Source organism: Gallus gallus, chromosome 1 (assembly GCF_016699485.2).
Source record: "Gallus gallus isolate bGalGal1 chromosome 1, bGalGal1.mat.broiler.GRCg7b, whole genome shotgun sequence".
NCBI classification, from domain to species: Eukaryota; Metazoa; Chordata; class Aves; order Galliformes; family Phasianidae; genus Gallus; species Gallus gallus.
The window spans coordinates 154,298,450-154,313,363 of record NC_052532.1 but is presented as its reverse complement, the minus strand read 5'-3'; the positions used below and the strand labels follow the sequence as shown (position 1 = coordinate 154,313,363).

The 14,914-nt window shown below is 35.0% G+C and overlaps 1 protein-coding gene across 33 annotated transcripts in view; it reads right to left on the bottom strand.

Moving 5' to 3' along the window:
- Positions 1-14,914, bottom strand: part of MYCBP2 (MYC binding protein 2, E3 ubiquitin protein ligase) — a 203,873-nt gene that overhangs the window by 66,936 nt on the left and 122,023 nt on the right. For 24 of the 33 annotated variants that reach the window (XM_015277213.4, XM_015277190.4, XM_046901818.1 and 21 more), the window contains 9 exons: positions 14,767-14,819; positions 13,393-13,565; positions 12,956-13,100; positions 10,964-11,176; positions 8,337-8,392; positions 7,851-7,966; positions 6,955-7,052; positions 2,145-2,261; positions 1,238-1,378 (listed from right to left, as the gene is read on the bottom strand). In XM_015277213.4, coding sequence (XP_015132699.2) covers positions 1,238-1,378; positions 2,145-2,261; positions 6,955-7,052; positions 7,851-7,966; positions 8,337-8,392; positions 10,964-11,176; positions 12,956-13,100; positions 13,393-13,565; positions 14,767-14,819 — 1,112 coding nt within the window. The remainder of the gene's footprint in view (positions 1-1,237; positions 1,379-2,144; positions 2,262-6,954; positions 7,053-7,850; positions 7,967-8,336; positions 8,393-10,963; positions 11,177-12,955; positions 13,101-13,392; positions 13,566-14,766; positions 14,820-14,914) is intronic. The other 9 variants (XM_015277239.4, XM_040706474.2, XM_015277258.4 and 6 more) reach the window with 2 other exon arrangements.

Genomic DNA, 14,914 nt, shown 5'->3' with positions numbered 1-14,914 from the left:
ACTTACTTTTTCCATGTGTTCATATATTTTATAACAAGCTAGATAAATGTCTGTTGTCACTTGTTCAAGTGACTGATGGCTAAGTACAGAAATAATTTGCTTCCCAAATGCAGTACTAAAGCAGTTTCCAAAATAAAGATGCAATTGAATATGCTCTCCAAATAAAAAGATGTTAACAAATAAATTCTAGACAAAAAGGTGAGCAGGAAAATCTAGTCCCATCATGTAACACTGTCAGAACACGGGCTGTAGCCACTGGGGATTTATGAATGGCCGGATTTGGCTGCTTGCAAGCAGTCCAGTTTCACTAGAACTGAGGATATGTCAGTTCCTATATGACAGGAAAACAAATGGTGAAAGTACTGGCTGCAAGTCTTTAAATTTTTCGAGTATTTGCTAACTGTCTTCAGCTGCAAACAGCGGCTCACTCATATAAGAAGACAAATCCTATCTAAATAGCTGCATTAGCAATTAGATCTGGTTCTCACATCTCTGAAGAAATCAAGTTATTGCTCCCTTTGAAGAATGCACAATAACAGGTGATCCAGAAGAACTGTACTTTCATAAGTTTTAATGAGAAACATTGGTTTTGCTTATGTATGTATTTTTTAAAATCTGTATCTTGTTGCCAGAAAAGGTGTAACCACCTTTGAACTGTAGTGATGGTGTTCACTATTAAAGCTGTCCAGATAAATTACGCTTTGCTTGCTTTTACTATAAATTCTACTTTTTTAGTGAGCCTTGGTGCTCTGATTCTTTGATTAACTACTAATCTATTACGCAAGGATTCAAACAAAATTTATGAAAAATACCAATGAAAAATAATAAAGATGAAAGTATGTTTCAATTTTATAAAAAGAAGTCATAACAGCATTAACAACAGGCTAGAAGCCTCTCCAGAAATCATTATATTTGTGGGCCACTTTACAGACAGTGAAGTGTTGCACTGGAAACACCTGGTGCATAATCTAACGATTACACATTTTAAGACTACTGTAGTGGTCTTTCCACTTTTGCATCTCCTTTAGGATAAGAGTTCAACATAAAAAGCCTTGCACATTTCTACACTCCACCCTCATTACACAACAGCCCTCAAAAATGAAAACACGTATAAGACAGTCTTTAGTAATTAAAATATTCTTTTACCTCAGGACTCATTTGCAGCCTTAATTAAAGAAAGTCTTGTAATGAGGATAGAGTGTACTTTGGATATTTTTCAAAGGCACCTTTTACTTACGTCAACAGGTACCAGAAGGCTCTTGCCAAGATGCTGGTTAAAAGAGAGACACCAGGCTTCAGTGTAACCATTCATGTTAGGAACATACTTCTTTATTGTCTCATCATTCAGCCTCAGCCAAACACCATCATCATTGTGGATCTATGGGAAACAAGCAACAAAAACGAGCCATGCCCTCCTGTAACCATTCTGTGGCTAGTAAGGATTAACAGATATTAGACAAACAGCAGTAACAAGGAAGTAATGATCTTCATTGTATTGACAGAATATAAGAAGAGGCAGATAGGAATATTAAGCAAATCAGAATTTCAAAGTAATGAGAGACATATATTATTAGAAGGCAAGGTGCAAAGATAAACTTAAATCAGATAATGCAAAATAAGATTTGCTGTGAGAGAAAAGAGCAAAGAAAGCCAAGCCTTTATAAGCTTATTGCTTCCCACTTTCCACTTTTTTACTGATGAATTAACTTAGTAAATTGCAAAAATATTCCTTGTAAATGAAGTTACACAGGAAGTTATACATGCAGAGTAGTCTAATACACTACTGATGTTGTGAAAGTGTAAATGAAGAATGTAATGAAAATTATACCTATATCTTTCAATTTTTATGTAGAGCTGAAATAATAGGTCATGAACAAGTAAATACTTATATATTACTGTAAGATGAAGTCCAGGAATTTTGTTTCCTGGTATCACCACGACTGTTAAACAGATTTTCAAGTAAGTAAAAAGAAAATGACAGCTTGAAAAAACTAAATTGCTAAATATTTAGATTTTTGCAATTTATGCTCTTGTGTACTCATGTTGTACCTGCCAACATCTAAACATGAAAAAGAACAACATTATTTGCATGGATTAACTTTACATCTTAGCCCAATTTTCAACAGAAATTTCTTATTAATTACCTCGTCAATGAAAGTGATGGATCCATTGACTTTCACTATGCCTATTTGCTCACTCTGAAGGGAAGGGTGGCTACGGATACGAAGCCCTGCACTGTCCTTGGCCACAAATTTGCGAACCTAAGAGAAGCAAAGGAAGACAGTAAGGAAGAAAAAATTGGAACAGAGCTCTCAGAGTAAAAAGAAATAGGTTTAACAGATTCTGAAATGCTAGTGACAAGATGGCAGAGTTACAGTTTGTTGCTAGTTTCCCATGGCTGCTATGCATGATTTCACTTATTTTTTTTCTTTTTCAAACTATATATATATATATTTTTTTTTTTGAAAAAAGATCAACAAATATATTGACTCAATCACTGAAAGATTTGTTACATAAGACAATGGTAAGTACAAGCTTCTGATTCTTTTTACTGCTCATCTACAATTTATGCATTCACGTAAGTTTCAAAGGTCAGGCGTTTGTCTTAACAAATACAGTGTTTCCAGTAACTGAACAACCCAAGATTACCAGCTCTTATTTGACACTACCATAACATTGATTAGTCTTTTTGGCAAACACACGGATACTTGCCTTAGTAAATAGCTTAAATAGTTTTTTAAAAACAGCAAAAGAGCAGACATTTCTACTTATTTCAGAAATAGTGTTTCAATAATTTCTTTCCTATCCACATGAAAGTTAGATCAGACACTATGTTATTAGTTTGATTTACTACAGCCCACAAAATCTCCCATCTATTTGTTCGCTCTCTTCTTCTTTTTTTTTTTTTTTTGGCTTTCAAGCACATTATCAGGTAATTCTCCTGAAGAACAAAAAACTTAAAATCAGAAACCAAAAAGAAGGCTTAAGAAATGCATGTATGTGTCTCCGTTGTACAGAATCTTCCTTCCAAGGTTATTTTCAAACTCAACATTATAAAGCAGAAGTGTATTAACTGAAGTACAAACTCAATCTTTAAATTAGCATACAGCACAGAATGGTAAGGAAAGAATCAACCCAGAAAAAAAAGTAAACAAAGGTAATAGCTAAGTGCATTAGTTGTTTTTTTTTCTCTAAAGAAATTATTTAAGAATATTTACATATTGTATATATTTATATACATATTATATTGTGTATATTTATATATTGTAAGAGCTATTATTATTATTATTTATTTTTAAACAAAAATAATTTAAATGCTTTTACGTAGTTTGGAGAAAAAAGAGGCTGAGAGGTCATCTCATTGCTCTCTACAACTTCCTGAGGACGGGAAGCACAGAGACAGGAGCAAGCGTCATCTCAATGGTAACTGATGACATGACATCTATGAACAGCAGAGAGCTGTACCGGGGAGGTATCATTAGGAAAAACTTTAATGAGATGGTGGTCGAACACTGGAACAGGTTTCCTGGAGGGGTGTTTGATTTCCTCACACCTGTCAGTGTTAAAGAGGCATTTGGACAATGCCCTCAGTAATATGTTTTGGCTTTTGGTTAGCCCTAAAGGTGTCAGGCACTGGACTTGATGATCCCTGTAGGGGTTACTTCCAATTGAATTAAAGTAGAATACACTATTCTATTATATCCTATTATACAGAAAACTGCTTACAGCATTCTCAACATAGAGAAGCCTATAAACAAAGCCTTGCAAATTAGGGGAGCCTAATTTTTACATTATTACCCCTAAATGTCACATCAGAAAATTATATGATGGGCTAGCTAGAGCTTTGATTAAAAACTTTTATTTAGAAGAAGGAAAACTCACACACAGGTTTTGGACACAAACAGGCCCAGAAAGAGCATTTTTCCCTTTGAAGCAGCTGCTATTTAATAGAAAAATTCAAACTGTAACTGCAAGCACAGGGATCACATCCGTGGACAGGCAATATAGCAAAATCAGAAAAGTTATCTTATGCTTATTTCATACAAGAACAACAAACTTAATTGTATGAGTCTCATTTCTGATACAGCACCTGTCTGCTTGGAATATTTCCCTATAGCATAACAACTCAGTAACTTATCAGTGAAACACTGCCCAAGACACTTCTTCCACAGAGCATGCAGTAAGTTAGTGGGCTCTGACCAAAGGTGATTAATGCAGAAAGGCACAGCAACTGACAGAAAGGGACCTTGGTGTCCTGACAGTCAGCTGAATATGAGCCAGCAGTGTGCCCAGGTGGCCAAGAAGGCCAATGGCATCCTGGTTTGTATCAGGAATGGTGTAGTGAGCAGGACTAGGGAAGTCATCTTGCCCCTGTACTCTGCACTGGTGAGGCCTCATCTCAACTACTGTGTTTAGTTTTGGGCACCTCAGTACAGAAAGGACATTGAGCTGCTGGAGCAGGTCCAAAGAGGGGCACCAAAGCTTGTGAAGGCCTTGGAGAATATGCTCTATGAGGAGTGACTGAAGGAACTGGGGCTGTTTAGTCTGGGAAGAGGAGGCCGAAGGGAGACCTTATTGCTCTCTTCCAATATCTGAAAGGTGCTTACAGGGAGAGCGGGGTTGGTCTCTTCTCATTGGCGACAGGTGACAGGATGAGGGGAAATGGCCTCAAGTTGTGCCAGGGTAACTTTAGGTTGGATATCAGGAAACACTTCTTTACAGGAAGGGTTGCTAAGCACTGGAATAGGCTCCCCAGGGAGGTGGTTGAGTCACCATCCCTGGATGTGTTTAAAAACCATTTGGATGTGGTGCTCAGGGACATGATTTAGCGGAGGGTTTTTAGTTAGGGTAGTATGGTTAGGTCATGGTTGGACTCGATGATGTTTAAGGTCTTTTCCAACCTGAGCGATTCTGTGATTCTATGATTGTTTCCTACTGAGGGCAAACAGAAATAACCAGAAGTGGAGCCCTTTACATGTGCCCTAGCCAGAAGAATGAGGCCATATCTACTCGTTTTGATGGACAGGAAAGTCAGATTTTCATCTGACTTCAATTAACAAAGAAAGAACAAATCAGTACAAACTTATAGTATGGTGTACATTTGCAACTTGAGATTCAGTCAGGTCTGGTTCCAAAACTGGACCGCTCCACTGTTTCAATGAACACTGTTTTTTCACTCTGAGAACAGATTACTAATGAGAATTCACTGATACCACTGTTTGATTACAACTATCTGAAATGTAGGTCTGGGAAAAAGAAGCTTCTTGGGCCTACGTAACCCACCTGTCTCAGTGCAATGGAATTCACTATATTGGACTATTTCTGATAGACACGTCTAATCTGCATTCTTGTGTTCAGAAGCACGGAGCACAGTGCAATAATTATCTTTCTGAATTATTTGTAATACTACTGTTCACGTAGAAAGAGATATTCCACCCTGGTTTACTATGCAATTATGATGCAGAAGAAAAAGAATATAAAATTTAAAGACTGAAAAATCTAAGGTATTTCTGCAACACCAACAAACCCTAGCATGAACAAAGGCTGAACAGACACTATTTACGGGGCAGAAAGACAGCTCCTCTTTCAAAGAGGCTGCAACTTGGACAAGAAGAGAGTACCAATGCAGAGATGAGTAAACATGGACTACTGCCTTTTAACATCCGTGGCTTAACTTTTTGTTTCTTAGTTTTTAACTGTCATGACTACTGTTACTTGGTGAAATGTAGCTGTTATATATAAACCAGTCATCTCAACTGCCAGTATAATAACTGAAAAGAAAGGAAGACTGTAAATAGCATATAACTTAGGTAGAAATACTATTAAGTTCTGTGAGATGAACCTCACCCAAGAAGTTTTAATTAAGGTAATGAACAAGCAAGATAATAAATAAAATAACAAAATTACCAGAAACTCATGAGGAGCTATTCCTAAGGATGAAAAGGGAAGTACACTGGAAGTATCTTTTGAAAAAAGCCATGAAGAATACAACATTTTGTGGAAACTAAAAGTAAATATTTTTATTTTGAGATGGCAGTGCAGGAGAAAGAACCTCTTTAGTGGCTGAAGCAGACACTGCATTTTACAGACTCTGTGGCTGTATGACAAAAGGTACTGTCACTAGAATATCCAGGAAGCTGGAAAAAAAAATCTGGATGCACTAGAGATCAATGAAGGATCGTTTTTGTAATTCTTCTCCTCTAAGCAGAGGAGAAGAACCCACTTTTGCTCTTCTAGTAAGACAAGGAAGGGTAACTGTGTTATTTCAGTATTTTGTATCTTTCAATATAAGGTTATTCAATGAAAGTATGATTCAGCATCTTGCTTAAATTCTCCTTCTGAGCATCAAAGAGGAAGTGGAAGATATTTCCCTTATCAGGCACTTTCCCAGCAATACAACACCATCTTTAAGCTTTCCTGTGTTCTTTGTGTCTACTGTAGTCCTTTGAGGTAGAACAATAAGGTGAAATGGTAAAGTCAAATGCTACAGAAAGGATAACATTTAAAAAAAAAAAGACATTCTGATAAAGGAAGACAATACCAAGAAACTAATTTACAATTTTTATGTTGACTAACAAAATAACCTTATCAGAAAACAATCTTTGTAAAACCCTTTTTACATCCTGTATCTTAGCGTAGTATCAAATAAAAAGAACTAGTATTAGTCTAAAATGCAGTCTGCAATTTTCATAATGGTTGCACAATATTTTTTTGACAAACCAAGAGAAGGGCACTCTCTATACCGTTTCTAACCAGTTTAACCAGTGGATATACAGAAAGGAAATGGAATGAGCAACTTTCATTTTTTTTCAGTATATTCTATTCATTCCCTTCAGCACAGTAAGGTGATTTCAAATAGCCTATATCCTCCACCACTATATGTATTAAACAACAATAAAATACCACCCAAATACAAGTATTTGGGGGGGGGGGGGGTTATTTAGTTCTCCAAACCTTGTTTGGCTGAGGCTCTGCCTTTGGTTTAATAAGTTGGGTTCCAGGTGGTATCATTCCCTTTGGAGGATCTTTTACTTTCACTTCTAGCCCAGCATCTATAAACAAACAAAGACTAAGTTTCAAAAAATAAAACAGAATAAGGGAAATATCAGTCATACAGTAACTGCAGAGCATGCAAAATAACCAATCACCTGTTTCACAAATGGCACTTGCAGGTGCTTCATGATGTATTATTTTCGCAACATTTACACTGTCACATGAAAATTCACAGAGAACTTTATGTTCTTCTCAGGTATCTGTCACAGATTGCATCCATAGTGCTACTAGGTAATTTTGTATCCTAATAATGTCTTCAAGGACCAATGAAGATAGAGTTAAGTGTTTGAGGGGTGCCAAGTAAAAGCTCCTGGAGAGGCAATGCTTACGCATGTTGCATTGCTTGAGATGATAATTGTAAAATTTGAGAAGCAGGTAGTAGCCTTAGAAACCAAATTACACAAAAAGAAAAGCCTACATAAAAGACCTATATATATAAATAAATCAGCATATTTAGTTACCAGTACTTACAAAACCACAAGGTGCTGGAAAATATCTCAAAAGAGTAAAATTCTCAGATCATAAAGAAACATACATATAAAGAAACAGTTAGAACTTACTAATAGATGGATATAATCTTGACAAATAATATGTCCTTATTTCAATAAGAGAATAGCTATAGTCTTTTATTCTTTTGAGAAAGGAAGATTTCAACAGCAGGGTTTGAATCAAAAGTTGGTTACTTGCTTTTGCTATGAACTTTATATTAAATCTCATGAGCACCAAAATATGCCTTTTTTGGTATTCAAATTGGATATACAATTTATTTTTTCTTGAAGGTAGGGAAAATTAAATACCTATTTCAATGCCATCTATAGTAACATGAATGGTATAGAGACCAACAGCTCCGGGAGTCCAGTTTGCACAGTATGTACCATCATTATTGACTCTGATCAGCATGTTTTCACTGGGTCTAGGCATAAACAAAACAAATGAAATAATCATACAATTACTGTTATCTTGAAAAGCATCTGTAATACTTAGTTTGGAAACTATGCTTTTTTTTTTCTTTCAGATAACCTAACCTACCTGCTCAATGTAATAACCTAATATTATTTATTTTGAAGCCATAACCCTCTACAGTACTTTTTTTATAACAGATGATATAAAACCATATTCAGAGAGTAGCTAAAAATACTAGGTAAGATTTTAAGAAGTCCCTTAATTTAAGAAAATATGATAAATTCTACTCAGTAGTAAAGACTTGTAAGACTATGCATAAGAAAAAGAGACAGGACCACTTAATTTTAGTCTCTAATAAAAAGTAATTCTTTAGTGCTTACCTCTTTGGTGTTGGTGAAGCAAAGCGCAGTTCTTCAAAAGAATAATTTTCATATGCCTACAAACAAATGAAATTAAATGAATGTAAAATCATCAGTAACCAATTATTATGTTGAATAAAAGAAAGCAGAGTATTTCCTCAGCAAACAAAAAACTCTAACTTTACACTCACCAGAAGCACTGAACGGAAACCAGAAATCAACTACATATCACAGCGAGAGAAACAAACATGCATATAATGTATATACAAATGAAACAATTATATTTACATTTTCATTAACAAAAATACACATTGCTAACAAAAACTTTGTTCGCAGTTATATCTTTGAAGCTCTTCTACTCTAAGTTGAATGAAAAGCTTTTAAATTATTTTTAATTTACCTCTAAATTTCTATTAAATAAGTTTGATTTCAAGTTTGTTGTTGAACCCTTACAGTATCTAAAGGATACAGCACCATGACTATTTAAGTCAATCTAAGTCTTTGCTGTCATAATATCACCATATTGCTCTCACATGATGTTCCCTCTTTGTGTATATCATATAATTAAGTAATAATTTATATTGAAAGAGACGTCTGTGCGCAAATTGCATTCACCTCCTACACAAAACTGAGCAATCCTCACGGTAATTCTAACTTTTGGATTAGCTCAGCTTGTTCAAGAGCATAAACAGTTGAGTTTTGAGTACCTCAAGAGGCAGAGATTTCACAACCTCTCCAGGCAGATTGTTTCAGTGTTTGAGAACTGTCATTGCTTATTTTTTTTCCTCCTTCCTAATACGTAACCAATACTTTCCTTTTTACAAATAGTGTTCATTATTCCATATCCTTTCTCTGTGGTTGTGGTTGCACAAGAGTGACTCTGACTTCTCCAAAACCTCCCATGAGAATGCCAATATGTAGTGAGGGTGGTGAGGCACTGGAACACGTTACCTAGTGAAGTAGTTGATGCCCTGGCCCTGGAGACTTTATCAAGGCAAGGCTGAATAACTTAGTCTACAAGTCTAGAAGGCAACTTAATCTAGATGCGGTGTCCCGATTGACTGCAGGGGAGTTGGACTAGATGGCCCCTAGATGTCCCTTCCAACTCTAAGGATTCTATGATTCTATGATCTATTCTAAGACTACTAAGCCAGCAGAACACTAATCTAAAGTATATAAAAAAAAGTATAAAAAAGTAAAAAAAAAAAAAAAAAAAAAAAAAAAAAAAGTAAGCAGTGTAAATGACAGTTTAATTCCCCACAATAAACTAAGGGAAAAGTAATGATATGTCACAGAACAAAAAAATAAAGGAGATTTTTGAGTAACCACTGTAAAGCGAAATACAGTGTATGTTCTGAGTCTGTAGGGTAAGAATCCCAGACAAAAACACTACCAGATAATTAATTCAATTAAGTGAAATTTAGATAATATTGCTTTGAACAGCTGGGAAACATCTGTATGCCATTCAGAAAGCATGCCATATAAAAGCTACTAGTTATAAAGGCTAGATTTCACTCTTTTCCCAGCAGATGAAATTGGAGACATTTCAAACTGCAAACAGTTGCCTCATCTGACATAATCTGAGCTCTGCCCACCAATATGAAGAAATCCCTGAGATTCTGGAGTTTTTAGCTCAATCTGTTCATGACTCAGGACTTTGTTAACACTTTTGCAGCCTATCCCAGTATCTTTCAAAGTAGGCATTGAGCACAACTTTAGTTGCTTGTCAAGAGGAGTAAGACTGTGTCTCTATATTCACCAGTTCATGAGAAGGTAAGAAAGCAATTATGTTGCAGTTCAAAAACTGCAAAATAGTCCAGTGGATTTACCAATGGAATTTTGGACTCTCCTTCTCTCTACGCAAAATGAAGAAATTCCCCCTGTACTGAACAGGTAGCTCCATCGCTTCCCACTAGAAAAAAATCCCACTTTGTTCTACGTTCATGATTTCTTGTGTAATGACTGTACTAAAAAACTACATGAAAGCTGATAGAGTTTTCTAATTTTTTTTCTAGATAGTTTTCAAGACAAAACAAGAATTTTGTCAGATGCAATGGCTACTGAGATATCAGGTTCCCATCTCCCATCAAAAACTACCGGGAAAAGAAAGAGGAAAGATAATATACCTACAGATTAGTCATTTTGGGCCAGTGAGCCTACTTTTTTGGCAACTATGAATTGATAAACACATCATTTGCATGATCTTTCTTACTGTGCTGAGCTCTGATTTTTTTTTCTATGTTCAATAACTTTTAATATAAGTTCATTGCAATACTCCAGTCCTATACTCGTACATAGGTCCTATACTCGTACTCGTACATGACTTTTTTCCCCTTATTTCAACAGTTAATTTAATTTCTCCTCTGACTCAGGCTATTTTGTGGATCAGCATAATCACAATCAAAATACTTAACTTTTCTTCTTAAATTCTCATTCAGTTTATTTATGCTTTAGAGTTCAGGCAATTGGCCTCCTTGATGCACTTAGTTTTCCGCTGAGCTTAATAAATATAATTACAGTAATTTACAACTAGTGCATTTTTAGCCTGTGAACAAATGAATTCATACTTTTTCAATCCTCTTTGAATACTTCTACCCACTTTGAATACTGGATTTTCTAGTTATCTTGTTAAATTAACAGTAATTTACCTTCATCATTGTAATAGCAATATATCGAGCTTCTTTTACTATCATTGGCTCATAAGAAGAATCAAGCTTTGGTGAAGGAAGTCCTCCAAAAGTCATATCAGTGCAAGGGGAAGCAGCGGCAGCAGGACTCCCTGGTATCCGTTGTACCTTTTTAACTTGCTCTTGTTGCAAAGATGTTTTTTTCTGAGAAACAGGAATAGCTTTGACTTCTACCTGCAATCAGATATGGAATTTAGGAAATGAATTAGGGGGAAAAAAAAAAGCCCACACAATCTTGCAGATCTGATGAAAGTCCAATGACAGAGTTCTTAAAGCACTCACTACAAATCCTGCTATGCCAAAAAAGTATGCAGCTACACTTTGCAAAGCCAAGAACATCTCAGTGGAAAATCACAGTAGGTAACCATACAGAAGAGAAGCACCTAGTAACTACGTACGTGCTTGATAAAGTCCAGTATTACTTATGAGAGTTGCACCGTACTTCCCAAGCAGTAGAGTATATTCTGATACATTAGCTAAGTTTTCCCACAACAGAAAATGCTTTAAATGCCATACTTGCACAGGTTTCAGAGGGAATCATCATGGCCTGCTTAATCTGGATCAGTGAAAGTGAAATCGGATCTTGGCTAGATCTGCTACTGTCCTATATCAGCACAGGACATTTAACTGTGCCCTTCAACTCATATTTTTCCTGACTTTCTTTACCAGAGGTCAGACGACAGACTTCTACTAGTGCAGGTAACAAAGAGTCAGCTGAGTTCAGTTTTCTAGGGATGAAGAGACTATCTGGAGAGTAAATTCATGCATTATTCACCCTAGATCTGCAATAAAGTGTGTTTAATTGCTGCAGATTTCATATGCTATTTATCAAAATTTTACCTCATTTACTAGAAGTTTCATCAGTGTATTGAACACTGAGTTAGTCCAAAGGAAAGGTTAAGATTTCTGTTACTTTACATTACATTTGTGTTCAAAAATAGCAATTAAGTAACAAATACAGTAACTATTCTGATGTGTATATTTTCATAAGTCATTTTCCTGATTTACAGTAGAATCACTGGAAGTTTTCTGCTACCTTTGTCAAAAGTTTAAATTAGTAACTACACATTTCAATTATGTTTGTGTTTCTTACTAAGCTGATACTTGTGTTTCTGTTGAAAAAACAATATTTGTTAATGAGTTTACACTTCACTGAAAAATAACTCATATCATACACAAAGACTAAATTTGAGATTTCTTATAAAAGGGACTTCACTTTTTTAAGGTCATTTACTTCTAGGTTTGATAAAATCAAGACTTCAAAACATCTGTACTACTGTTGAAAAGTAGTGGGTTTAAAACCCACCAAGTACCAACCTAGTAGCAACCTAATTTATTGAAATTAGGTGAATAAAATCTTGTGTCCAATTTGTTTTCTTTACATGCTTCATTATCTAAAATATAATAGTCAACTTTTATGCATATCCTGTAGGTTTTAATCCAAAGACTGGTAGAGTTTATTTTATTGTATCTGTGGCCATTGTGAAAAGTTCTGTTAATTCAATAACAGAAAAAAAAAAAACAACTGAGGAAGAGGATGAAATAAAACTCAAGAATCTCAGATTTTTTTTATTACTATTATTTTCAAAAACTACAGGAACTACGAAATATTTGAGAGGGGGAAGTTCTGTTCTATATTAGAGCGACTATAAAATGGTTCAATTTGCTTCTGATTCATTTTTCCATCACATTTATTCATTTTATAATACTCTCTACTGGCTTGCAAACAAAAAGTGGACTCTTGTCACTCTGTACAACAGCAAAGTTCTACAACTGGGTATTTCCACTACTATACAGAATTTGATAATTTTGTGGATTTAGAGGTAAAAAAAAGCCTGATTCCACTGACTTGAATAGTATCAGTTTCTGCTGTGTGCAAGAGAATTTTGTCTCCAACAAATATTAAACAAAGTTATGTTGAAGTTTAAGAACAATCAAGATTTCAATAATTACCTTCATATTAGGAACATGAACAACATCCCCATACTGGTCTTTTGTTTGTACTGTAATAACAGTTGGCCAACCACAACGAATGTCATCCTTATTCAAAATCAGTGATGTCTTTTGAGGATCAGCATATGAATCTGGTTGGAGCCATCTACAGCAAAGACAAACATATTAAAATCTCTTCTAGCCCCTCAAAAGATAAATTCTTATTCTGCTCAAATATGACACCCAGCTATGAAATGCATGTATTTTACCGTATGTATGAATGAAAACATTACAAATACTTTTACTTAATATTGACGTAATAATTAAAGCTACATAGTTGTCTGTATATACACAAAGAATACTGCATTTTTTTTAATTTAACACATAACTAGAAAATTTCTAATTTGCTGCAAAAGTCATTACAACTTGGGTTTATTTACAGAAGCACAAACTGTTACCTGGCAAGTCGTCCACCACTTGATCCTGGTACACAAGCAATGAAATCCTCCAGAAAAGACTGCTCATTGCTTTGTACTTGCAGTGGAAGACTTCCTTCAAGAGCTTCCAATATCGTTGGTGAGTGAGACAGTGCCAACCCTTTTCCAAGAATTCCAGAATGAGATTTGCACACCTTTATTATTATTTTTTTGCAGGAATTGAGGTGGGGGTGAAAGGGTGGAGAGATAAGAAAGTGTCCTTTAGTATCTTACATGTAGACGCTTTTCCATAACATAGCACTATTGGCACAGATATTTGAGGGATTAAAAATCATTCAAGGAGAAGCTGAATGGATAAACTACTTCAATGAAAGTTAAAAAAAAATAATAATGGAAGTGAGTTCCTAGCACTTGTTTTACCCACTCAATCTAGAAAACACTAATAAATGGTGTCAAAAGTACTGTCTGCTCAGTCTAGAAAACATTAAGTCAGTAATTTATGTTGAAAGAGATTTAAATGAGCTTGAGTTGAGGGAGAATTTCTGGAAGAAAGATCATGGCAATATGAATTTTCATGCTAAGAGAATCCTTACCAGTTGAGTTATGGCCAGAAGAAGAATGAAGAAAGCCCTTTTGAAAATGTGACCCATTAGAATTTTCCAAAGAAAATAAAAGACTAGAGAAAATAGCTTACAGTAAGACATATCTTAAATACTTCTGGGTTTGATAAAATAAAGGAAATCCCTTCTTTGCAAGAAGGGGAAGAAGGTGGAAAGATGTGTAAAATATCAGAGTATTGGACAGCAAATGAAAATTAATCACCCTTTACTTGGATGCATACTCCTAGTTTGAATTAAAATACTGTGAATCCAAGAACAGACTGCTGTAAAAAATATTCCTTTCAAGAACACCCTTCTCAACACTTTCTGCCTGCTACTCTAAGGCCTATGGTATGGTGTCATTCTGTAGCACTGGTATGTTTTTCCAGCAAGTTCAGTAACAACTAAATTTCAGAATAGTTGCCCTTAAAATGATTAGGAGACAAAGAACATGAAAACTCCTTTTTTACTGTTCATTATCAGCTAGGGTCAAAAATAAAGAGCTATTGATGAGCAGCAACTGCTATCACGACCTCCAAAAGACATCATCAATCCAGAGTAACTACAGTCGTATTATTTGAGACTTCATAAATATTACCACTGAAGTAACTTTATTTCTGCCATTAAAATGACATGTGAAAGATTTATTTTGGTAACATTTAAAATTTATTAAACCACAAAACCTAACACACATCTATTTTTGAAATATCTAAGTTATCTTATTTCCTATATATTATGATATTTTATGCATTTTATCTAGGCAGGTTTACTCTAAGACTTAAAAGGAACAGTATACCTGTAAAGCAGCCTCCTCAAGAATCTCAAGGTCTTCTTCAAATTCATTACCTGCTGTAAAAATATAAACATATATTTTTCACAACAATAATACTGACATTTATCTACATATTATATAATCTGAAATGAAATTCTATCTAGTTTATGCT